The sequence below is a fragment of the Trachemys scripta genome, chromosome 3 (assembly GCF_013100865.1).
Source record: "Trachemys scripta elegans isolate TJP31775 chromosome 3, CAS_Tse_1.0, whole genome shotgun sequence".
In the NCBI taxonomy this organism is placed as follows: Eukaryota; Metazoa; Chordata; order Testudines; family Emydidae; genus Trachemys; species Trachemys scripta.
Window position 1 is genome coordinate 72,740,341 of NC_048300.1, and position 27,670 is coordinate 72,768,010.

The 27,670-nt window shown below is 38.1% G+C and overlaps 1 protein-coding gene across 10 annotated transcripts in view; it reads right to left on the reverse strand.

Annotated features, from left to right (window-relative positions):
* Window positions 1-27,670, reverse strand: part of RYR2 (ryanodine receptor 2) — a 690,844-nt gene that overhangs the window by 361,783 nt on the left and 301,391 nt on the right. For all 10 annotated transcript variants that reach the window (XM_034765046.1, XM_034765042.1, XM_034765040.1 and 7 more), the window contains 2 exons: window positions 11,551-11,625; window positions 6,549-6,705 (listed from right to left, as the gene is read on the reverse strand). In XM_034765046.1, the coding sequence (XP_034620937.1) occupies window positions 6,549-6,705; window positions 11,551-11,625 (232 nt within the window). The remainder of the gene's footprint in view (window positions 1-6,548; window positions 6,706-11,550; window positions 11,626-27,670) is intronic.

Consider the following 27,670-nt stretch of genomic DNA (forward strand, 5'->3'; position numbering starts at 1 on the left):
CTGGAAAGGAGGAGATGGTGAGAGGAGGCATGGGTATAGGGGAAAGTGGAAGTAGCATGGCAGAGAGGAGGCAGTTGTGTGCTGGGCTGCACATGAGGGTAAGAGGAAACTGGAGGGTGCTGCAGGGAAAGTCAGAGCAGGACGATGCCTTCCTGGTAATACATTAGGATGACCAGACAGCAAATTTGAAAAATCGGAACGGGGGGGGGGGGCATAATAGGAGCCTATATAAGAAAAAGACCCAAAAATCAGGGCTGGCCCTATAAAATCGGGACATCGGGTCACCCTATAATACATACGCAGACAGTTTAAACAGGTACAGGGGACTCATCATATGATCTAATATAAACCAGCTCATCAGAGAGGATTGCTGTCTGAGAAAAGGCTGCAATTATCACACTATGATTTGGTAGTGGTATGATGCATGCTGGGACAGTCTCCACATTGTGAAGGACCCCATGCCACTTTATCTGTAATGATACAGCCCTTAATTACATGATCACATGCTATTCTCCCTCCCTCCCCTGCAACAACTGGACATTTTTCCCAGTGTGATTAACTTTATTACAGTTATAAAGCAAGAGCTCTGCATAGTTATATCTCCACCCTACTGAGATCACACTTGTGACATTGTCAGCACACCAACTTCTAAACGATGCTAAAGTTCAGAATTCTTCACAATCCATTCATTAAATCAGAATACAAAGAACTGAATTCACTGGTATGCTCCACTCCAGTGAAGTAAAGCAACCATAAACCCATCTTAACTGGACAATTTTAGTTTGAACAATTCTAACAGAATCTTCCAAAATTGAGCCTGGTGAACAACTCTCCCCAAAAGGACATCATAAATACAAGTCTTTTTCTGTGCACACCACTTCGTACTTTTAAAGGCTAACGTAATAGAATTGTATCTTAATATCAGTGTTGAATGTGCATGATTCAACCTACTTAGACTTGAAAGTATGTTTTACTTCAATATTTCTATATAGTGCCTGTGCAATATGCATACTAAAGATTCACATAATTAAGTTTTACTCTTGGAATTTTACCCTTTATCATCATCCCCTTCCTGTAATTTTTGTGGCATTTCTTTGACATTGACATTCTATCAGATGTCAATGAATAAAAAGCTAAAGTATGACTTGTGTTTTCAAGTGACATTTTAATGGATTTCCTGAGCTTTTTTAAAAAGAGAGTCAGACTGGATGCGTAATACTTACAAGTGTATCATAATGTGGCATTTTATTAAAATTGACATATTTCAGCCCACTCAAAAACCTGGGGGTGTTTAAAAGTTAGTGGGAGAAAAAGAAGAGACTTTTGTATGGAAAGAAGAAATATGATAAAATTGAATATTTATTATGTAATGATATTTTTCCACTACACAGAAAGAAAATGCTGGTTATACTTCAAAGTCTTATTTACAATATACAAACCCCACACATTCAAACTACTGTAAAAGGCATATTTTATGGCAGTTTTGCTTACTTACTTAGGGCTGCAATCCTGCAAATTGTTCCACTCTGGCAGACTCTGCTCCCAGAAGCCAAAAGGACATCCACATGGAACAGCTTGCAGAAGCAGGGCCTATGAGATTGTTCAAACCTCCCTTACTAAGAACCTGCCAACATGTCTCCAATGTTCTACATACTGTGGAGTAACCAAACTTCTGATCATCCAAATGTATTTTAGTTCCCTCATGCAGTTCAATAATCTGAATCCCACTACAATTCTCCTTTACGTATGTGTTTAGCCTCCCCTGAAATTAAGACTGTTTGCTGCAGAGTTTGTATTTTGTTTAGCATGTCCTGAGAAGGATATTTCAAGCACTTCTTGGGATTCCAAGTACTCAGTGTTCTGTGCCTAAGTACCCCCTAAAGAATTTTCAATGGGTTAGGAATGCAGCAATTTTAAAATCAGCCTATCAAAATAAATCTACTTTACACGATCAATTATTGGATTAAAAGATGGTATTTACATGAATTAGTTTTTTATTCTTCTATGGAAAATGCTAGAAGTAATCCTAGACAGCTGTGTGCTATAGTGCAATAGCCTCTACATTCTATCAGCCTTATTGACAATTAGAATTGTTTGCTTACATTATTTCAAGAGAAAAAAAATCTATTAAACTTATGTTTTACATTAATGTCTGAGTCCTTACTCAATAGTTCAGTTTATTACTATAGGCTGATCATTGTTTTATACATTTTGATGGGGGCATTTACACATTGGGACATGGCATCTGACAAGGCAGAGTTTAAGACCCAGTTCCTGGCTGTAAGAAGCTGTGTAGCTACAGCCAACAATCCAGCAATTCGACTAAGAAACCATGGAACTCCTTCTGCTTTATCAAGTCTGTTTAGAAACAAGCACCTGACTCCTTAAAGAGCTGGGGAATTTAAAACAGCAGCCAAAAGAACATCGCCTCAAGCATCTAGATATAGATAGATGGGTATACTTCCATATTCTCTCCCATGGCAGATTTTCAATTACAGCGTTCTTTAGTTACATCTTCAGTTTGCACTGTAGCGGATAGAAGTTTTAATTTCTCTTTTGAGCTGTGATTGGGGGGAAAAACCCTTAGAAAGACCCAGTCAACTTCTAAATCACATTTCCAACTGAAAAATGTGTTCTTGCTATTATAGCAAGCACCAGTGAAGATTACCGCAACTCAAACAGAAAATCTCTTTTTTCCCCAGTTTGTTTGCCTTGTGAATATGTGTATAGTTAGCTTCCCTGGTTTGTCATTGGTCAGGTGTCCCGCCCTCATATAGAGCTCTCATGTGAATGCTCCTCCCCAGACTCTGCAAGAGCATTTACCAGTGACAGCAGCAAAGCTGAAACTGAACAAACTCCAGGCCGGCATGTGCACACAAAGGTAACTGGTGGCCCTAGGTATGTTGGATGTTACTTCCAGGACCTCCCAATGATCCTTATAAAACACAACAGTGGGCAGAAAGGCCCAAACTTATTCTTTATTTATTTATTTATTTATTTAAAGGAATTTTTAAAACATCAGGACAAACTATTTAAAATGTGCCCTCTCTGAAAACTTGAGATTATCCCTTTGACTATGTCTATGTCTATGCCCTTTGACTATGTCCACTGCACAGCTTCCACAAGCTGGTGCTAAAAGCTACAATATTGACCAACCTCACACAATAAATAGGAGAATTTCCCATTAGTCTTGAATCGGTCATCCTTAGTTAGTAGAGGATAGTTGCATATTCCCGAGCTACGTTAAAGGATGCAGTTATGTCATTCAGCAGCCCATAAAACAGATACATATAAAAGATCTGACCATTACTGAATTCTGTGTCAGTACTGGTTTGAATTACTAACTTGAAACAATTGTTTGTGAGAAATATTAAAGAAAGAAAGAGGGAACTGACAAAGATTTAGATACAGTATATAACAGAAATGGGCATAAAACAAATCCACCGATCTGAATGCCTGTGAACTTTACATATGGATCAGAACTAAGTGGTTTGGACAGTATCTCACATATATTGGTGGCCTGGGTGTCGGAGGAGAAATGGTTGTACATTTAAAATAAGAAATAAACTATTTTAAAAACCTAATGCATTTTAGTTCGGTTTTATTTAACATGTATAATTCGACAAAAACATGACTTGCAGAAAATAATCCTTCCCATGTGAAAATGCTATTTATTGTTCACAATATCAATTTTCAAATTAAAATTCTAACTAATGTGTGATGAAGTTTTGGGCATCACATTTCTTTATTTTGCTGAGATGTTTAAAGAACATTAATACAAGAGAATATTCTGATCTGTTTATTTTTTTATTCAGTTCCTTCGGTCAATCAAAACTGGATCCTGATGTCTAAACTGTAAATAGCCCCATACATTTTGTGTTTAATTCACGACACAAGCCATAACAGTGCTTTCTTAATTGCACCTGCAGTTAGTCATTACCTGCAGAGGCGCAGGTGTGTACCCTCAGAAACATTATAACCAAAGAAGCACTGGAGTGAGGGTGAACAGGACTTGATTCACCTTTAGGAAAAGTATAGTTGTCTCTGACATATTCCTCCTGCTGATGTTTGTCACTGTAGAGGTAGTCAAGGCCATCTCCTACTCAGATACATTCCTTCTGAGCTGACTAGTACTACAGGCCCATGAGCACAAAGCAAAATTACAGCTGCTTTCTCTATGGACATTCAGGCGAAAGAGACTCCAGACTTCCCTCCTCTAAAGAACTCATTCTGGGACAGATATGATTTGACCATACTTAAGTTTGTTACCGTAGAGCAAGATATCTGTAAACTTTGGGTTAATTTTTCCCCCACTGCTAAATCTTAGGCCTGACAACTCTATTTCACAGCAAAACATGACATAATTTAACAAGATCTGAGTCGCAAATTAAGTGTAATGAATTCATTTTCAGCAATTAAGTACAGACGCCCTATGGTCTCTCCCCAAATTCTTCCACAGTCGATAGTTAAAATGGTCTGATTTTGGTCTAAAATTTGATTATCACAAAATTAACATCAAGTCAGAGGTCATCTCCCAATGTGACTTTTCCAGCAGGTTGTTGGGTTACCCCTGAAGCAGCCCAAGAAGGAGACTGACTAGGGGAGTCACAATCGCCTTCTGTTCACCCCACTGCTCCTGGGAAGGAGTAAATTGTGCCAGCTCTATACCAGCTGCAGCATATGCTTCCCAATGTGCCACTATAATTAGACAGACAGATTCCAGATTTTTCCTAGTTACGACTCCTTCCCACACAGGGAAGGGGGGGGGATGTAAAATATGAGGAGCTGATTTACCCCTGCTGCCAGGAAGCAGTAATAGTCAACACAAGCACAAGAGAACATGTTAAGCCCCGATTGCTCTCTTCAGGCAACACAAAGATGGGCCACAATTTTGCCCTTCAGTAACAGTAATAATGATAGATTCTCCTCTTTAACAACAGATTATCAAAACGTTTGACCTGAGGCCTCCAAAGATTCTAAAACTTGGGTTGCCTCTCAAATAATAGCTTAAAACCCACTACTAACTACCAACCAGCCAGACTTTAAACTCTTCATTCATAACAACTGATGCAAGCTTACTGAACACTGGGATTAAAAATAAAGGAAGTAGCTCTCAAGAAATTGGATGGTATAAACCTTAGAAACTCGAAGATTAAAATGCCTCAATAAGCAGAGTACTTTAACTAATCAAGACACATGAAGCATTCCCTAGGCTGAAGCCTTCACACAGGTGTACCTTCTACTAAATTAAATGGAATTTCTGCCCATGTAAGGAATACAGGATCAGACCACAGGACCCTTTTCTCTGTCTAGAGTGGCAAAAAGGGGCAAGGGCAGAGATGAGGATCTCAAACCAGAGTGTAACTTTTTCAAAGCCCACAAGCTAGCTTCTCTTCCACCCAAATCATCATCATTTATTTGAAGCTTTTGAGCATTCCCCTAAGAATTTTGTATAAACAGGATTTCACTGTTTTTCTTGCAATGTTTGAGGATTCTACGGTCACTCTTTTTCACAATGTTTTTTCTAATTGGGAGAGAGAAAGCCATTGTCTGAGCACCCAAACTATAGCCACCAGATCTAGCCAACAAAAATCCCCAACGCCAGATTATACAAAAAAATATATACCCAATTTCAGGTGCCTGATTATTGTTTATGACCCTGCGTGTACAATGGAAGAAATTATACAATGTCTAAGGAAAATTCCCACAGAAATGTTAATAAAATTGTTAAAATTTGTAACAAAAAGCAAACATTGTAAAGGATAACTAACAAAGTACTAATTTCGGAAAACTAAAATTTTCAGTGATATTAGGCTGCAACTGCAAACACAAATTGAGTCATAGCACATTTTAAACTGTTCACCCACCACACAAAAATGTACTTCCCTAATTTGAAGTACCTATAAAAAATTTTAAAGGAAAATGCTGAATACCTAATTTCAGCTATCCTAAATGTAGATTAGCTTTACAGATAAATCGTTTAATTCAATAAAACTGATTTCTTCATTTAAGTTAAAATAAACAATCATGTAACTGCCTCTCATCTCACCCAACCAACTAAAAACAGTGAAAGAACTACTGAAGTTCCCAGAAAAATTGTAAGAGACACCTGGAGATTTTTCAAATTTGGGTAAGCAGAGTAACAAAAGCACAAAGCAGCACTATCCAAGGCAAATAATGTAATATAGCATTTTTGGAGTTAATCCTTTTATTCTGAATTTCCTTATTTATAGTGAAAAGGTAGGAAAATAGGAACGATTCAGCGAAGTCATATAGTGGAAGATGTATAAATGCCACAAGGAATGGACAAATGTCATTCAGTTCATAGAAAGACTAAGGTGCAGCACTGAGTCTGGGCTAAATAAAAGCTTGAACACAGAAGCAGAAGCAGATAATAGAAGAGGCCCATAAGGAGAAAAACACAATTGGATGTTTGGTAGCACCTTCACGTCATTCATTTCTCTATTTTTTCCCTAAATGTATTTGAATGCTCATTAAAAGAGAAATCAAACATTGCCAGGCACATTAATGCTGCATTTGTTTTGTACCTTGGAAGACCGAAAACAAAACGCTGTAGATTTCACATCAGCTTTCTCTTTGTCCGTAAGAAGAAGACTCTTGTCATCCATGAGGCTTAAATATTTCCCTGTTGTTATATGTCTTAGTCTGAATAGCTGTCCCCATCTAATGTGGCTTCCACTCCACCTAATAAGGCAAGTTCAAAGGAGGATTCTTAAACAAAATGTTTAAAATTTAATGTTGTAGACCAAACAAACATATTTAAAGATTCATTATTATTCAGATTAGTTGCAAAATCATTTTAATGTGTTGGCACAGAATGTCAAAATCCACCCTTCACAGTACAGTATTAACAGAAAAAGCTACAATGTTTTTGGCTATCTGATGTGGTATCACTCCAATAGGTACAATAAACTCATGTTTAAATTAACCTGTTAATAAAAAGTATTGCGACAAAAGAAAAAGGTCAATGAATTATGATTTTTTTCCAGTCCCAAAGAAGTGGAGACAGGGGGGTTTGATTAGAACCATGAACACCATCAGTACAGTTTAACAGGGGTTATTTTTTTTTCCATCTTTTCGCTGGTAGAAAAGATTACTTCTTTGAGCTGTATTTTCTGCACCGACAATAGGAAATACCATCCGAACGCCTTGAAACCTGCATATGCAGTGTCTCTCCCCTGTGCCACTCTGTCATAACTCAAGAGAAGTCCTCTCAGGTATAATGAAAGGGAGCTGTCAGCGGGATATTTGAGAGGAAGTTTAGTTCCCTTTGGTTATACAAACAAAAATTCAGCTGTTGCAGAAATGGCTGCTTACCGACAGAAAAACAGAAATTATCCACAGATGAATTTCAGTAACTAGAGGATTTTACAGACACCCTATTGCATCCAGGAGAGGAGATCTCAGCTCCAAAGTATGACCCAAGACCAACTAGGTCCTCACTTCAACATTTTACCCACTGGTAGCTAAGTTCACCTACCGTCCCAGAGCACTCCTCTGCTCAGCTGTCTGTGCCCTCAGATACAGTGCTCAACAAGAGCCTGCCCATATGCTTCACATTCTGCAGGAGATAAAGGGGAATAAGACGGGATGTTCCCACTCTGGAGTTCCATTCACAGTGGACTTCAAATTGAGGCACAGAAAGAGCAGGGTTCCAACTCCCTGCTTCAGACTGAGCCCCCAGTACTCCAGATGTGTCGAGGTACTCCTCCATCAGTGGTCTCTCAGAGGAGCTCTCAAACTTTACTTAGACTGGAAGCTTGGGAGGGAAGGGACCATTCTTTTGTTCTGTGTTTGTACAGTGTCTAGCACAATGGGGTCCTGGTCCATGACTGGGGCTCCTAGGTACTACCACAATACAAATAAATAATATTCCATTTTTGTATGAAACAGCCCAAACTCATCATTTATGGGTCAAATATGACTGACTGGTATTGGTGAACCTACAGATATTCTATTTCAACTAAATCTAAACTATCCCACATAGCAGAAGCTTGTATTGCTGCCCCTTTTTGCTTAAATGTAAATTCTTATGTACTTTTAGAATGAACCCAAGCACAAAATTCCAAAATAAATTAAAAGTTTTTCCCTGTATGTGTTTCATATGCATCTGTACACTAGCCTAGGTCCTATTCAAGGCACATCACATACGTCATTATCACTGTAGACTAGTGTAACAGATTTAGACTATTATCTATGCACTAAAAATATCCATTTGTTTAAGCACCTCTTCATAAGTACTAGGTATACTGTCAGTGTAAATCTTGAAAACACATTTGGCAGCCATTTTCACAATGTAAGTTACCTCTTGGCTTCCATTTTCTTAAAGAAATTGGGGAGGTTCTTGGTTGTTTTAAAACATGCTAGAGAGACAGGGTTTATTTCTATAGCCTACTTTTTTTTTTTTTTAATGACAGTAAAAATGTTGGACTCTGCTGTGGGATTTTTTGGTGGGGAGTGAAGGAGGATTTCTATCTCATAAATGCATTCTCCCCCTCCCCCCACTAAGTCTTCTATATGGCAAGGTGAGCATCCACTACCAAAACACATCCAATACATACAACTGTCAGCTGGCATGAAAATTCCATCATTCAACCATATAAAGACCCAGGACCTGATTCTCAGTGATCATGTTGCAGCACTTGGGCCAGGGAAGGCAAACGTGGCTGAATATTTTTGCACTCCTCATTATGGAGCCATGCAGGAGCCTACCTTAGCTCAGACTAGGGCTGCTCTAACTTACACTCTGAGGAGACTGTTTCTGACCACTTAAAGGCCTCCTCTGCACAGTCAGAATGGCATAAAAGCTCTTTAGCCTAACTGTTTTGCCCACAGTAGTCTGTGGGCTTGAGTCTATGATAAACACTACCATCAGCTGCTCTGTAGCAAAAGATTCCTAACAGTTTGGCGTGAATTTATACTGAGACTGGCTACGGAATCAAAGCCGTGCAATGCTTCAGGGGGTTCTGTGCTAGTGAAGAGAATTCAAAAACAAGAAGCCTTTCGTATGGTAAATCCCATCAGCACAGTTTGTGGGAAGAAGCTGGATAGCCAGAGCACAAGTTCCAGGTTGTGGTGGGGTGGAGTGGGAGGAAAGAGTGATTTTAAGAGAAAAGAGAAATTGGGAAAAGGAAGGACGACTGGGGAACAGTGATGGGTAGGTGACAGGGCATGCACAATTGTAAAAAAAAAAAAAAAAAAAAAAGAGGGGGGGAGGGTTGATTTATGAAGCAATAGCAATAATAGTCTTATAACCAATCTTATTAAGAAATATTCTTCTAAAGAAAAGATGAATAGCATAAAACAAGATCTTTCAGAAGCCCAAGATTCCATAAAATACACTAAGCTACTCCAATTCCAATGGATTTTCCTTGCAATTACTCAGGCCTTTGTCTCATTTCCATCTATCACTTGATCTTTCCTTTTCTAGTCACAGCCGTGCTATCCTTCCCCCTCTGATTATCCTTTGCCTAAGCCCCATCTTTTTGCTCTGTCCAAGCCTTCCTCTCCTATTCTCTTCCCAGAGAAAATACTGAATCCACTTTCTGTGGTCACAAGCCCCCTCCCTATCCAGGTGCCTGTGCCAGGGTTTATATCAGTGGAAACACACATAGATCTGGGCTGTTGTATATTTTCTCTATGTTGAATCATAAAAACTCCCAGATTCAAGTAACCTTTCTCAAAGTTTCAAGAATGAGTAAGAATGCACAAGCATATTATTTTACTCCATGTAATGTACCAGGAAACTCTGTGACCATATCTGCACACAAAACTGTGTAGTATACTCAAATGCTTACTAGAGCTTGCCTTGCTCCCCCAAAAAATCTTACAATCCAAGCCTGGAAAGACATTAATCTAAGTAGCCCCATGACTTCTATGGGATAAAGCTAGGTATGTGCATAAACCTCTACAGGACTGGAGCCCTAGAATGTAAAATATTGGGTTTACTCTCACTAATCAGCACTACTTATCATGGTGTTTGCAAGTCTGAGTCATTAGATAGAGAGATTTTCAGGCCAGGAAACAGATTTTAGTCTTTATTTGTTAAACATGTAAGTGTTGCACAATATAGTGTTGTCTAATAGTAATAACAAATGTACATACATATTAGACTGATTTGTCACAAATCATGTGCCCAATTCAATACATTCCAAATTTACTTCTAATCACTGATGCACATAAATTTGTCTATTTAGCAATAGGCTTTAAGAGGTCATACATCTGAGCACCAGCTGGAAAGTTATAAGCTGACACCTTTGCTAACAAAATAAAACATCTGAAATTTGGCCATAATTGGGTCCCACCCAAAAAAAAAAGTTTAACATTTTGATAGTAACAGTCATGTTCCTTGTAAAGGAAGATTACTACTGTCAGAGCTGACTTGTATTGCAGATTCTTTTGACAAGTTCTCTAAACCTGCAGTCTGTACACATTGCCTGTCAAATTCCAGAGATGGCATAAGGTTATCAAATCGTAACATGACTCACTGTTCCTGTGCAATTATTTGCCAGGTGGTACACATTGATGGTAAAATACTACCCTGAAACATGTGAAGAGAAAGGTTTGGGAAACAAAAAAGGCAGAGATTCTCATGTGGTTTCACTGCTGTCGCTCAAGCACAATTTAGTCCAAAAGCAACTAAAGGGGAGTGGAGGGAATTTCTCCATTCCCCTTATATGTATTCAATGTCTTTTAACATCATCCCGTTAAATGACATGCACACATTCAACAGCATCATTAGAGTGTAACATTTCCCCACAGCTATTGTCATTTAGTCTCTAAAATGATAATTTGTCACTTCACATTTTATCATAACTGTATACTTGTGAGTGAAACTTTAAGGCATGTTTGTATATTACAGTCACAGCTAAATAAGGCACAATTCCCAGCAAGCACTCCAACTTTACATCATCCTTTTGCAGATGTTTTCCTTTACAATACAGGCTGTCTAATAATTTTTGTTCTTAACATAAAAGTGACTATTTAATACAATTTTTAGCAGTGCTATGTATTTGGGTAACAAAAGAACCGGAATACAACTATAACTATAGAACCAGAGTAAACCAGAAGACAGCCAAAAAATCCTGGGTGTGTATTTATTTGGGGCTTTTTTAAATGCATCAGAAAGCCATTTATGGGGACAAAGCATAGTAAACATAAAATCTTATTGGAATATTACTACCATGCAGGAGCTGTCCATAACCATAAATGACTGGAAAAAGGGAAAATAAAACCACAAATATTTGAAATTAAAACAGAATAATATAACCTGGGTGTGATTCAGCAACATATTTAAGCACACACCTCTCTTTAAGCACAAGTAGTCCCAGTGAAGACAGTGGAACTATTCATGTGCTTGAAGCTAAGTACACACTTAAGTACCTTGCTGACTCAGGGCTTTCAAGTTCACCTCTAGTTTTTACCTACTGTGCTATTGATTTAGAGACCGACCCTACTCTGACTGAAGTCATACAGCTGATCAAGTTTGACTATATTGTATATATTTTTTCTTAGCATATTGTTACTTACGCAACTCTTAGAGTCTCTAGTCGCCAAAGGGAACGAGCATGAATCGACACAGCGCCACCTTCATAATGGACAGTTCTGTAAATCAAACAAAGCAACATTCTGAGATGAACATTCTGATATCTCTGCTTTTAGTTTCAATTTGTTCTGCTAATTGAGGATTTTTAATTTCAAGGTCCCCAAGACAATCCAGTTGTTAACAATTATGGTTATCAACTCAAAAATAACTCGTCCCTTAAATGTTCTGATCCACTTGTTCATACACATTATTTTGTTTTTAAAATGCATAATTTTATCAAGTCTTTCTTTCCACTATCACATTTATACCACATTCAAAAATTTAAACCTCAGTGTTTTTAAGGATCAATTTGCCAGGAGAAAAAAATATATAATCTGAAGATTAAAACATTGCATAATCCTAACAGCAAAATTCAATAGATATTGAATAGATATTTCAAAAATAGATATTTCAAAACCAGAAGTAAGATGGTGGTGTCCAAATTTCTCATTTAAAAACAACAGAATAATACAAGAAGTTACAAATGTGCCAAAATACTTATTTGAAGATAAGGAAGGACTAGTTCCAACTCCAAGGCGTTAAAGGGAGACAAATAAAGCATAAGAGGAGCAATGTTAAAATATTAATCCAGGGCTAAAAGATAAAGCTAAAATGTTGGGGAAACAAGTTAAACAGAGGGAGCCACATTATTGACATCCTAAATGAATGAGGTTTCAAATTATGTGAGAAAAAAGTAAGTCAAAATAGAAGCAAAATATGTTTTGTGTAAATTCAAATAAAAATCATTGACCCAGATAACTCCCTCCAAGATCCATGCACAGGCAGTCCCCTCTCGGTGTGCATCTACCTCAAGAAAAGGCGCATGGGCAGTTCCTTAACATTGGGGGTAAAATCCTGGCCCTCTCAAGGACAAAGAGAGTTCTGCTGTTGACTTCAGTAGGGCCAGGATTTCACACCGAGTTTTTTGTTTGTTTTTTTTTAAAATGAGATTTTAGCTAAATTAGAAATAGGCTTTTAACCATTTGCTTATTCGTCTGTTAGTATGATCTATGCAATATGTTAGGATGGCATTGCTGATGAGCCAAACAATGGACCTGATCTTGGAAGTTCTTACTCAAGCAAAACACCCATTGACTATTTACATTGTAATTAGTGGATGGTTTGCCTGAGTAAGGATTGGGATGATATATCCAAATTCATGTTATATTGGGCCGCGTTATATTGGGGTTGAGGTGTATCTTTAGAAATGCATGTAGTGAAACTGAAAGAATGGGTCCTTTCTGGTTGAACTGATTTGTTTTATGTCAACATACATCCTCTTTCGTTCTCAAGATCATTCAGATATCCTAAGGGCCTAAACCACTGGCTGGCCCACTAATGGGAAGGATGAGTCCTGGAATGCTCACGTGGGAGGAATTTGGAGGCTAATGGGAGAGGAAAGCAGGCTACAGGAAAAAAACTGGGAAATGTAAATACAGTATTTAGGATCCTCCTACTGGAAAACAGCTTCTAGCACATTCTCACCCATTTTCTCTGAATGAATATGGTACCGTGGAGTAATCTCTCTTTGTGCTGTAACTTGTCCATGAATGACACTTTGCAGCACTGCAAAGTGAAACTGAGTGCTTCTACCTTGAATGAACTGTGAATGAGTAACTCCATAATACACAGAGAGCTACCCTCAGGGAACCATTTGCATTTAATAAAAGAAAGCTACAAGATAGGCACAGACAAAAATAAATAATGGATTAGCCAAATAATGAAAGTTTATTTTACTAACATTACAAATATTCTTTCTCTGTTCAATGTGAACTTCTAAACAAAGCACACACAAAAATCTCCCAAAGCCAGGAATATTTGTTCCACGGCCAGTCAATCTATTTAAGAGAAAGGGTGGTCTGATATATGTACAATAATGAACCCTCAAAGCCTTTATATCTGGGAGTTAGGAGGATATTTGTTTGGAGTGTGAGGGTGAGGAGTAGACAGAACTAATGTAAAATAAGTTCCCCACTAGTCTAGGCACAAGAAGAACAGGTCCTATCCAATCTACGGATCATCTAATAAAATTACCTTGTAAATTTGGTGGTGGTCACCCCTAACTCGCAGTCAATAGAGAGGAGCAGGGATGTCACTACCTTCTCTGCTGTGGCAGAGGTCTCACTGAAATTCTACAGGTTTCAGAGTAGCAGCCGTGTTAGTCTGTATCCGCAAAAAGAAGAACAGGAGTACTTGTGGCACCTTAGAGACTAACAAATTTATTAGAGCATAAGCTTTCGTGGACTACAGCCCACTTCTTCGGATGCATATAGAATGGAACATATATTGAGGAGATATATATACACACATACAGAGAGCATAAACAGGTGGGAGTTGTCTTACCAACTCTGAGAGGCCAATTAATTAAGAGAAAAAAAACTTTTGAAGTGATAATCAAGCTAGCCCAGTACAGACAGTTTGATAAGAAGTGTGAGAATACTTACAAGGGGAGATAGATTCAATGTTTGTAATGGCTCAGCCATTCCCAGTCCTTATTCAAACCGGAGTTGATTGTGTCTAGTTTGCATATCAATTCTAGCTCAGCAGTCTCTCGTTGGAGTCTGTTTTTGAAGTTTTTCTGTTGTAATATAGCCACCCGCAGGTCTGTCACTGAATGACCAGACAGGTTAAAGTGTTCTCCCACTGGTTTTTGAGTATTTTGATTCCTGATGTCAGATTTGTGTCCATTAATTGAATCTATCTCCCCTTGTAAGTATTCTCACACTTCTTATCAAACTGTCTGTACTGGGCTAGTTTGATTATCACTTCAAAAGTTTTTTTTCTCTTAATTAATTGGCCTCTCAGAGTTGGTAAGACAACTCCCACCTGTTTATGCTCTCTGTAGGTGTGTATATATATCTCCTCAATATATGTTCCATTCTATATGCATCCGAAGAAGTGGGCTGTAGTCCACGAAAGCTTATGCTCTAATAAATTTGTTAGTCTCTAAGGTGCCACAAGTACTCCTGTTCTTCTTTTTGAAATTCTACAGTCAGTCTCCCTCACCTCATAACTGCCTGCAGCAAGTTGCTACCCGAACCCACCCCATTCTGCCCAGATGTGGTGTTCTGGCAGCTGTGCCCCAATTACCCCCCTCCCTGCCAGACTGTCCTTTGGCCTACTCCAGCCATAGGAGTGCCTACCCCTTCTTTACAGTGTTCTACCCCTTCTGGGTCCAAGAGTCCTTTACTAAAGTACTCAATATATACAAAATCCAAACCATCAGCATGGCTGGGCTCAGCTGCCAGCCACCTCATCGCAGGAATGCCTCTGTTCCTTTAAACTGTCCTTCGGTCCTTCAATCTACCACATGATCTAGGGACTGGCCCATTTCTCCCCATAGTCATTTATTCAGGAAGGCTTCCAACTAGGTTTCCAGCTAGCCCCTAAAGAAGCCTGTCTGGTCTTCTCACCTTTTTCTTCCTCAGCCTTCCAGGCAGCTCCTCAGAGACAGTGGAGGGGGGGGGGGGACTCCCTCACCTCCAACTTTCCTTCTCCCAACTGGGCTCACCCAGCTCTTTAGGGAAACAAGCCCTGATTTCCCCCAGGTGGACTTTGTTTCTAATTAGTCTAGGCCACCTTCCAGGTGCAAGCAGGCAGATTAATTGGCCTCTCAGATCCATATTAATACTTTCACAGCATGTGTGGGGTAATCTCCTCATCACACTGCTGTTTGGTTTCAAAGAAAGGCAGAGGGAAATCTGTGGCCAAACAAATTTTATTTCTTCCAAAGTAGATTTAGCTTTTCGTAAACAAATTGTAGCATACATAAAACCTAAGAGGCTACTATCTTCAGTTACATCAATGCAACCTTGCTGAAGTCAACAAGGTTACACAGATGTGCAGAATTTGGCTTGAAACTTAGAATGTTAGACAGATAACAGATGTGTGTCTGTTAACTTGAAGTCTAATCTTCATTTGTTACCTTCTTCCATCCCCAGAAAATAATTATTAGAATTTACTTTATATCAAAATGGCTTTCAGTGTTCCATTTGATGTACCCCATTTATACCATTTATCTAGTACTTCCAGCAGTTCAGAGTCCAAAATGAACTGTGTTTCATTACATTTTAATCCTTACTGAAGGAGACCCAGAGTTTTTACTACTAATCCTTAACAGCAGATGACATTACTGGGCTAAAACACCCACTGCTTTCCGTTACACCTGTGCAAATCTGTAATAATTCCTTTGGTTACAAAGGAGTTATTTCAGATTCACACTGGAATAATGGAGAAAACAAAAATACAAGCTGTTAAATGCAATAAAGATTCATATTACTAAGTGAAGAGCAGTACAGAGAAACAAATCCTGCAGTAGTTTATATTATTCATATTTTCATGATAAATACAGACAAAAGTAATGGCAACAGAAAATGAAGAGGGGGCAGGAGCCCAACAAGCCAGGCTCCTACCCTTAAAAGAAGGGAAAGAGAGTATAGTCAAGGCCACAAAATACATTCCTCTTCCCCTGTGAGGCATTCCATAAAACATTTTCCTGCCATTTTCCTTTCCTTTTTCCAATATACTCTTTAAATGTTTTTTCTAAGCTCACAGCCCCATGCCATTAGGCACTTTTATTTCAAGAGAACATAGTTCTAATAAACTCAGAGTCCTCAAGAGTCTGACGTTCATCTTTACTACAGATCTTTAGCTTGTTCAGTTAGTCTGTATAACGAAGCTAGAAAGACAAGGTGGGTGAGGTAATATCTTTTATTGAACCAGCTTCTGTTGGTGAGAGAGACAAGCTTTCAAGCTTACGCAGAGCTCTAGGAAGACCTGAAGAAGAGCTCTACGCAAGCTTGAAAGTGTGTCTCTCTCACCAACAGAAGTTGGTCCAATAACAAATATTATCTCACCCACCCTATCTCATTAATACCCTGGGACCAACACGGCTACAACAACACTACACACTATTTGGTAAGACAACTCCCACCTGTTCATGCTCTCTGTATGTGTGTATATATATCTCCTCAATATATGTTCCAGTCTATATGCATCCGAAGAAGTGAGCTGTAGTCCACGAAAGCTTATGCTCTAATAAATTTGTTAGTCTCTAAGGTGCCACAAGTACTCCTGTTCTTTTTGCGGATACAGACTAACACGGCTGCTACTCTGAAACCTATAATGAAGGTGTCTTTTGTCTGACCTATGGCTGTTTATTAAGCCTAACACAACCAGTTCTTCTTGATCATGACATTAATCTATTTAATTCCTCCTAATACAAAGTCACTAGGACCTAGAATTTGCTAATTTGCTCATTAATTCCTTGGAGTTCACATACTGTAACTACAGCACCAAGGACAGCTCATCCTTTCTTCCATTCTTCAGCTCTGAACAATTCTTGGCTCCACACTGCACAATTCTTGGCTCTAAGTGACATTACTGGGACACAAAAGTAGGAGCTAACCAGAATTAATCATGTTCCCACTTGCTGATTCCTAACACTCTTGTGCTTATCTTTGTGAGATGTACAGCAGGAGTTTACACTGCATGACAATTGGTAAATCTCAAAAAGGCAGCGAGACAACTGAAGATCCAATTACAATAATGAATTAATTACAAGGGTTAAAAATAGATTACTGTATACCAACTTTCCCCAGAGAACCATTAGCCAATTCATATTCTTATTACAATATTGCAGAGCAGTGTGGGGAGACAGCAGCCACATCAATTAAATTCACTAACTGCAATGCAGGGCACTAAATGAGATAATCTATACCATTTTGATATTGTAGAAATTTACCTGATTCAATAAAGAGCAAATATTAAATTATACTGTGAGGAGATAATGAAGTACAACCAAATGATCTGAGACACATCTAGATGTCACAAATGTTAAATGTTTTTCTTTTTATTTCTCGATGTCGAAAATGTTAAAGTCTTATCTAAACAGCTTTCCTTTTTATTTGATATTTTTAATTAACAATTCTTTTAGTTTTATATGCATAACAGCATGGTGCTTTGCATGGATTATAAATGGATTAATAAATAAAATAAACTTCAAGGGCTTAGTTATAGTTCTTAGAACAAGAATCATATTGGGGTCACTAGGAGATGGCATACTGCCTAAGTAAAGGTGGCTGGAGGCTTTATGCCTCCAGAGATCAAGACCGGACGTAATGACTCTGGAGACATTGGAGGAAGCAGGCTCATCTATGAGCTTTGCTATACTTTTGAGAAAAAATTAGTTTGTATCCTCCCAACACAGAAGTTCTGCTGTACAGGGAGATTGGAACTATGGCCATAACCTCATTTCATCCTCTGTGGCATGGAGCTGCTCCTCTTCTTCTGGGAGTCAGGCAGCAGACATCTACTGCCTCCTGCTCTGGAGCACTAGAAAACGGAAGGAAAGCCCACATTGTGATCAAGGAGGCAGAACTTGCCCCAAAGAAGAGATTAGTTATCTCAGTTTGAATTGGCAGTCATTTTATTTAAGAGTAACGTGAGTTTATTGTAAGTGTCTAATCAAGTCGGTATCATTCAAAAGTTAACTCTGGTGTCCTAGCACAATTCTAGTTCAGATAATGACATTCAAAGTTATACTTAAAAGCCAATTATATAAGATAGTCTCTTCATATCCTGCTCACACCTGCTGTGTGTTTTCTCTGTACTCAAATAGTGGTTGCATTTCACACACAGGTGGCTACACGCTTCAGTGATGGACAACGTTGTTCTGTGTTTAGTTTATGAATCCACTGGTAAAGTGGGTAAAGAGTTTGGGATCCTTCTGAATGAATATATAAATGCAACATTGTTACCATTTAAGATTGTGGGGCTTTTTTAAGAAATCAAAGAAATTGTCCCTTGTCAGTGTGAATTTTGTGAGCTCAAGCCTTAGTCAAATAATCCTTTCCTTGGGTCAGATATTCACCTTTTCTGGGTATAATGCACATTTGTGCAGTTATTAATGCTGTATCTAAGAAAATGTTTACACTTTAAAGAGACTGACATAGGTGCCAGTACCTGTAACAAACAATTTGCCTTTTTGGATTGTTGACCCATATATGCTAGGCTAAGATAGATGTATTAATATATGTGGTGTGAATTTTATATATCTATGTAACATTTCTAGCAGTTACGTAACCTGAATTGGCCTGTGTCTCTCTATAATTCTGTTCACTTATGCTACATATGCCACAGCACCTTGCATTAGCTGAAAAAGTAAACAGGAAAACTGTCAGGATCACAACATATGTGTGTTTACCATAGAAACAGGTGGGGAGTTACTTTCACAGTACTGGAATGTCCCAAAGGCAAAGGAGAAGATACATGAGTGTTCTATGCTGGTACAAACCAAGGGGGTGCCTTCATCCCCTTGGTACTTGGAATGCATGTGTGCAGAACACAGAGATAAGGGTAACATCATGGTACCAGAAAAACAAAGCAGAAAGCTTCTAGTTTAAGATGACACACATAATGCATTTTACCTGTAAACATTGACTAAAAATAAAAAAAGAATAGCTTTAGGGGTATAACTTCAGGAGCACACCTTTTGTATAAGGTAAATTTAACAACACTGCATGAGACTGCTTCCCAAAAACTGGTATCTTATTGAATCTTTCTTCATATAGTATAGTATTATTGACTTTTAACAATAAACCTGAATAACATATTTAAAAAACCAAATAACCAATATTACACTGGACCAAAGTGTGATCAAGCAATTGATTACACAATGTATCAACAGGATCTAATCTCTGTTCAGGCAACTTGAATATGAGTTTCATTACTTCACACTCTGCCTATCCAGTTTTGAGTCTAGTAGAAAGTCCTAAACCTCATTTGCAAATCCTTAACTGAGCAGGGACCTAGAATGCTTTAGCCGAGAGAATTCCAGGTACTCCTCAAAGGGTGGGGGGAGGCAGAGCTGTTGAACCAGCTTCCAATGTAAAGTAGGCTGAGCCTAATGCAACTCTTAATGCAGGAATTTTCCTACTAGATAATTTAGGCACCTGACAAACTGAAGCCTGACCCCTCTAATGAGATCCTATGTAGAAGTCAGGAGATCTATGATCCCTCCCTGGAGCACGTGTTATATAAGATGACATTTGTGGAAGAATCCCATGGTGCAGGATACTTTAAAAATGCATATAACAGTCAGAATAGTAAATTACTTGCCATCTGTAATATTTTAAGTCCTAATCCTAAACTGAGAACTCTGTGGGTAAACTTCTGCACCAGCACAGAGCCCCACTGAAATCAAACTCCCTCCCCAGTGCCCTGTGCTGGACTGGCATTCCATTTTATATTTCTGACTTCTAATAAAAGACAGCTGTTCATTCTTTTCAGAGGATAATTATTATTGTTACAAAGAATAACAATTCTAGCTCATTATTATGATCATGGTCTTTTTGATGAGTCGGTGATTTTTTATAATAAGCACCTTAGAATTGGGACCTAAAGAGGAGTTGGAGAATCCAGCATAGTGACCCATCTCACCAATAATGCTGCTGTAGATTGGATCCCAAAATTCAAAGATGGGAAAAACAATTAAAATAATAATAATATAGTTATTGTAGGGCTGAAGCCCTCTATGCAAGTCCTTTCTGTTTCTCAGTCCAGTACTGTATTTAGGGAAACCAGATGTCCCAATATTATGGGGACAGTCCCGATTTTTGGGTCTTTTTCTTATATAGGCTCCTATTACCCCCGTCCTGATTTTTCACATTTGCTGTCTGGTCATCCTAACTGTATTAAGTGTCCTCAACTTTGCTGACTGCTTTTAATTTTACTATCAGCCCTTGTTGGACTGACAAAAGACAAGTACAGGAGGAAATTTCTCTCTTAATTGTTTACTTCCTTAGACAACATATGCAAGAGTATTTCTCTGCTTACCCAGACAGACTACAGGAAAAGTGATTATTTACCATTCAAAAGACAGATAACTTTTGGGTGCGTTTTTTTTTTTGTTCCCCCACCCAAGACTTACAGCATAATGTCCTCTACAGAATTTTAGTTTTGAAGAAAAAGCAGTTATGATTTTGAAATTCAAGGTCACAGTGGAGAGATTTCCATATTTCTGAATAAACGCTCAATCGATTTACTGATTCATTTATTGGCTTCCTATCAAGATCAATTGTCCTGAGAGAGATATAAGTTAACTTTGTCCTTCACTCAGTGAATATTTGCCTGTTGATGCAAACAAAAAACCTTTATATTCATCTCAACAGAAACTGATATGACCACATTCAGCCCCTTTGAATCTTTTCACTTGCTTCTTTCTTTGTCTCCTGCATCAAATTCACTGCTCTCTCCTCTTTCTGCCCTCTTTTTCACTCTGCTGAAGTCACATACATAATTACTCACTTCATGTCCTTCAGCTGCTCTCCATGCCTTGTCCCATGTGGCCGATCCCTCTAGCACACCCTCCCCTCTGCCACAGATCACTCTCCTCCTCAAAGTCCTGTCATAAAAAAACACTTTTTCCTAAACCATGAAAGAAATGCTAACAAGAAGATAACAAATGCTTATTCAAAATTTAAAAAAAAAAAAAAAAAAAAAAAACTCATGGAACTAACAATGCACATGATGAACTTCAATGCCCATTCACTTTGTTTTGCTCTTGTATCTTGTATCCCATACATTAGTACATTATCTTTTTTTATAGATTGTTTATTTTATTTTATTGGGTGAATACATAAATCACCTTGTGCATTCTTGGTGCTATATAAACTAATATATATTTTTATTTGTTTGTTTTCCCTATTATAGGCTTTAACTGCTCTTGAGCTTCCCACATTTTCACCAGATAAATCATCCCCTGCAACAACAACTACAAAAAGTCAAAGTGCTCATAGATTTAAGCCTACATACATTCTTCATATATTAAATACAAGTGCAAAAGAAGAATTTGATTCCTTCCTTACAGAGATCTGCAAAGACAATTGTGCTTCTAACTACTGTGAAACTTTATGAACAATTACTAATTTTACAAGAGTAAATACTAGAAATTCAAGTGTCAGTTCCCTTGCACCGTATGAAGATAATTCCATGAAATCCTTGTGTTGTGATAACACAAAATGAATACTTGCACCCCATAGCTTTTGTTGGAATAAAATCGGTATGTATGTATGTCATCTTTAACAAAATCTATTGCCTATTCCATATTATTCATTACATTATTAATGTTTGTGCTTTAACAAACATATTTTAAGCTGATATTTGAATTGTTTCCTATCCTAATGTTCCTTTGGGACTTTTGCCTTGGTCCGAAGCCTAATGCAATTGGTGTGAAAGAGGCAGAATTGTTACCTAGATAAGCCATTGGTTTGATGTAGCATGGTAACTGTTGTTGATAAATTGTATAATCAATTGTGTGATCACACTTTGGTTTGTAATGAAATACGTTCAAAAGACAAAATAACCAGTATCACTCAGATTTACTGCTAAAAGACAGTAAGAATATAGTACAGGAAAAGGGTTCAATATGATACCAGTCTCCAGGAAGCTATCTCATGCAGTGTTGTTAGTCACCTTACACAGAAGGTGTGCCCCCAAAGTGACAGCTGGCAGTATTTATAGGATAATTTTATCAGTTACACATCTCTTTACATGACAGTAAAAGATAAGCCATCAGTTCATCACATCTCCTTAACTTGTTGTTCGGTTCCTTTCCTTATATCTGTTTTGGATACTAGCATTCAAGGTATTGGTGCATGAAAGTACCTCCTATGTTTGTACCAGGGTAGAATAATCATATATCTTGTCCTTTCCCTTTGGGACATTCCATACTGGCCTGTGAAAAACTCCCTACCTGTTGCTAAGAGAAAACATTCCTATGTACTGATCCTGGCAGTTTTCCTATCTACTTAAGCAAAAACTTACTTCAGCTAATGCAGGGTATTATGGCATAGTTAGCACAAATGAACAGAATTATAAAAGATATGGGCCAATTTGGGCTATATAACTGTTATTATTATGTGCTTAATACATTCATTCTCTCTCTCTCTCTCTACACACACACACACGGTGCAAATAATACACATTATTACTATGACAAAGACATATGAATGTTTAAATACCTTGGGTTTTATAACAGCATTGATCAATATATGCTGGGCATATAATGTTAAACTCCAGAGAAATGGGCCTTATACAAGAAACCAGATAGATTAAATTTGACAAATACAGTACATAGAAAGAAGCTATAAAACCTATGCACAACATGATCAGGACTCAACATTTCTGAAACTCCTTATCTCCCTTCACTCCCAAGCAGAATGTAATAAAGCCATATGAACTTCAATTCATATGATTTCTGCTTTTAGATAGGATAGCCTTTGACTTCTCATCAGGGTCGTGAGCCGTGTCAGCAGAAATATGCGTTCTCTAATTCTCATAATACACATTTTTCTACCCTTTGGCCGCTCTGTCCCAACTAAAACCATAGAGAAAAATAGTTACTAATTTGATGCCACATTCCATTCATACCGTCAAAGTTGCTATTAGATTATTTGTCCACTGCAACTATATTCCTGAACCCTCCCAGGAAAGACCCAACATTCTATGGGCAGTAGACAAATTAGATGATTCTAGATGTTTCTTCATTTCTCAAAGCTTAAATAAATGGCATAATATCCACAATGGAACTTTCCCCCCTATTTTTCCTTGATATTCTTCTCTACCCCAGCAGAGACATTCAAAATAAATGAATTTTCTTGGCAAGCATTGTTTGATGATATTTGATGTGGCATCTGTTTTTCCTTTAACAACTCGTTGCCCTATGGATGTTCACTACACAACTAGAAATTCTTTTAGCCATATCACAGAACATCCTCAAGTTCTATGCAACACAATAAGCAACATCAGAAGCTCCAAGACCCTTCATGTGCAGCACGAAAGGGTTTACTCAGAGCACCTATTACTGCACCAAAATTTTTATTTCTAATAACAGTTATTAGCTGAAAAGCTGGTGTAGACTAGACTCGCTCTTCTGCAGCAGCCAATATCATTTCCAAGTCCTGTAATTTTTCAGCTGAGCAGCCTCGCATTTTCTAAATATACAAAGACACACAAAAAGAGTCTACAACATTATACATGATTCCATCTCATCTAATAATGCTTTTAGAGGTACAGATTTAACAGATGGGGAGTGCCCAGAAACCCATAGACAAGATTAATTATTCTCCCTGCTTTTGTTGTGCTTTAGGATGAAAAGGTAGAAATCTGCTATCTTTTCTTGTTTTTCTCCTGTTTCTTCCCATTTCCTTCCTTGTTTTCCTTTTTTTCTCTTGCTGGATATTACTTCATATTTTGTAACTTCCATCAAGCATATCTGACACAGAATGTCAGAAACATAAATCAGGAAAATATTACAGCTTCAGAGGCAAGTGAAAGCTATAGCTAAGTTTGCAAACTTTTATTACAGCACACTATTTCATTTACTCATAGCTTTCTGAAAAAAAATCCTATTGGGCTTTATTCTTAGCCTCAGCCCAAGGACAAATGTTCAAAGAGAAGAAATATGGTCCAGCGGTTAGAGCACAAACCCAGAATTGGGAGACATCAGTTCAAGTCCCTCTTCCACTGCGGATTTCCTGAGTGACTTTGGGTAAAGGCCTCAGCTTCCTATTTATAAAGTGGGGAAAATACTACTTCCCTACCTCATATGAGGTACTGTGAAGATAAAGAATCATTACATTTCTGAAGGTCATACAAGAACCTAAGATAGACATAATTGAAGAAGATGTATTCATCCAGATCGGAAGAGGGGAATTAATATAGTTTGGAAAAGATGAAAAATAAATACTTAATGTTTTTATTTTAAGACGTGGTTATTGCACACAGACCTGATGCTTGACAGTTGAAATTGTGCAACTAAATAGTCCGAATACTCAGTCATGCTCTTGCTTGGTTTGAGAAAGAAAAAATATGTAAAAATACATAAAGATAACGGATTGAGGAGTCACATATGAATATGCTCATGGAGCAACTGCTAAAATTTTAGCAGTCTAATTAAGTCCCATACCCTTTTATACATTCCTCTTGCTTTAGTACTATAAGGCTGGGCCAGCACAGGAGCTGCTGCTCTCCTGCTGATTCTGGGTACAGTTTTCAAGAGGGACTATTTGTTACTATTTCAGTGAAACACTCACAAACCAAAAGTCCTCCAACAAATTGCCATAACATAGTATGCCACACTATGTTAAAGGTATAAAACACTGTCTGCTGGTGTGAAAAAGTTATGTATTTCCCCAGTTTTAAGGCCTCTAAATTCCTCCTGCATTCTGCAATATACTGAAAATGTCAAATAATAATTTGAAACAATGTAATTTTCTATTTTTTCTACTGCAACTATGCAGCTAGCATAATGTATTGATACGTTGTTATTTTGTTAACCAAATCTTGCAGAAAACACTGTCTGCAGCCAAACCAGGAGCCAGGTAGGAACTCATCCTCTTTCCCTGCATCCCTCTTTACCTCTAGCCATGTAGCCTGAGGTACAAAGAAATTCCAGGGAAGGAGGAGCCAGCCCCGCGGGCCACACCAACTCTTTAGCCAGCAGGGGCAAACATAAGCAATAGCCTTAGGAGATTCAAAAGCACAAAGAGGATATGGAGCACAGCCAGGATTACTCCTTCCCCTGGGAACTCCCTGAACTATACAGGATTGATTCCCCCCTACACTGGAGATACTAAGACCCAGGCAGCACCTTTCCCCTGCTACTCCTAGCCATGTGGGCTCAACCAAAGAAATTCCAAGGAAGAACCAGCCCACAGGGCCACAGACATTCAAGCCAGCAGGAGCAAAGGCAAGAAGGGACTGCTGAACAGTGATGTCAGATCAGGCCACATTTCCACAGTTTTGACTCAGGACATTCCCAGAAACTGACTGGACATTTGCTTCCCTGCTGCTCCCTCCCTACAATCCCATCAGCTCAGACTTACTCCACAGGTTCTCCATGCTCCCAACCTTCCTTCCCTGCTGAATGCCCTCTTGCTTTCCTCTCTCCCTTCTCTCTTCCTTTTTCTTTCTATTTACATAATCCCAGTTTAACAAAACTCCACCTAAAGATTTTGAAAACAACGAAGAAATCCACCAAACTCTACTCCTGGAAAAAAGAATTGTGGCTCTAACGTGATGTTTGCAAACTGTAACTCACTTCCTTATGCATGAGCATTCTATCCTTTTCCTCGATGTTGCATCTGTTTTACCTAAATTGGGGCATGAACTATTACTCTAGGTTAACAGAGTTCCTAGCTGGGTTCTTGATTGGGCTCTACACTCTGCCAAAATACAAATAATGATACAATCATAATGAGAACCCAACGTCAGAACCTAATGGGAAATACCTTTACATACTAACAAACAACAAGAGCAATTTCAACATACATTTGTGGTATAAGGTTGGTTTGTTTTTAAAAAGGACAAATACAAAAAAAAACACCTTTACATTCATGCAAGGTTCCAAAACAAGGGAGTCAGGAAACACAAAATTTAAAGTTTCTACAGCAACACTAACTTGGCCGCATTGCACATCATGTGTATTTTATCACACACCTTCAAAAACATAAAATTAAATAATTAAGTTGTACAGTTAACAAGAAAAATAGGAACATCTGTTATGTGGCTGAGTAACATTGCTGGAATGTTAAGATGTGTATTTCCTGACTTAAAAAAAAAGCTGTACAACCTTAATTTAGTATTAACACAGCATCTTGCTTTCAGCTGTTTAATTAAAAGAAAGAATTCTATGTAATTTCTCACATGCAGTTCAGTGCACGTCTGCTCTAGACACAACTCGCCCTCTAATTACAATAATTTTAGATATGCCCTTGATGTTTATGAATTCATAAATAAAGCCTCAAAATTATAATCAACAAATAAAGAAAAAATGCAGTGCTACAATTTCAAGAGAAGACACAAAACACAAGGCAGGGACCATTTCAAGCTGCTTGGGATCCAAACAATGATTTAAAGCTTCTGTGTCAGACAATTCTCCAAAACCAGGATTCAGAAAAGTTGTTAACAAATTACTCAAGTTTAAAGAGGAAGGAGATGAGAAGGGATTCCCTAGCCATTACTTGAGTTTATATTTTTTTCAAAAACACTGGTAAGGAAACCATTTAGCCACAGCAGATTCTTATTAACTTCATATTTAGATCATGCTGATGACTTGAATTAGACAGCAGGTTAAAAGGTCATTTTCTGTATGGTGACTACACAAGAAAAGAATGCATGAAATCATGGCCCTGTTCAAGTCAATGGCAAAACTCTCGTTGACTTCATTGTAACCAGGATTTCACCCATTCTTTTTCCTCTTAATTTCCATCAGTACATATTCACAGTGGATTCTGTGCCTCAAATACTGCTACAGTACAATATGTTTCTGTTACCACACACTGTAGTACTCCCTAGAGATAAAGGCAAAGAAAGTCAGTGAAAATCATACCTATAACAGTTTGTGTGTGGGGGGGAATCACATGGCAGGGGAAGGAAATAAATCAGAGGAAAGAGTTGAAATCATTGCAAGTTGCACGCTTCAACAAATTGCATTCAAGGAATGGCCCATTTTGTTGTGAGATGCATAAGTTCCACTGTAAAATTATGAATATGTGAAATATCTTGGATGCAAAACCAGACCTCTGCCCAAACATTCTGCTAAAGAAAGGGGAATAAGTAGCAGATAGCAAAGTGGGTTTAAAGTAAACCAGGGCCACACAAGGAAATGGGATGAAATAAGAATGGAAAACGTAAAGGGCATTTAAGAGTGTGTTTCCTGGGACTGCAACAGAGTCCTGTGGCACCTTTAAGACTAACAGATGTATTGGAGCATAAGCATAAGCTTTCGTGGGTGAATGCCCACTTCGCCGGATGCATGTACATCCGATGAAGTGGGCATTCACCCACGAAAGCTTATGCTCCAATACATCTGTTAGTCTTAAAGGTGCCACAGGACTCTCATTGCTTTTTACAGATCCAGAGTAACACAGCTACCCCTCTGATACTTTTCTGGGACTATTTGTCTTAAGAATGTAGAGGCCTTGAAAATAATTGTAATCTATGGAGTGGAGGGTCAAATATGACCCAAAATTCAGGTTTGGTAAAATCAATATTTTACAAATC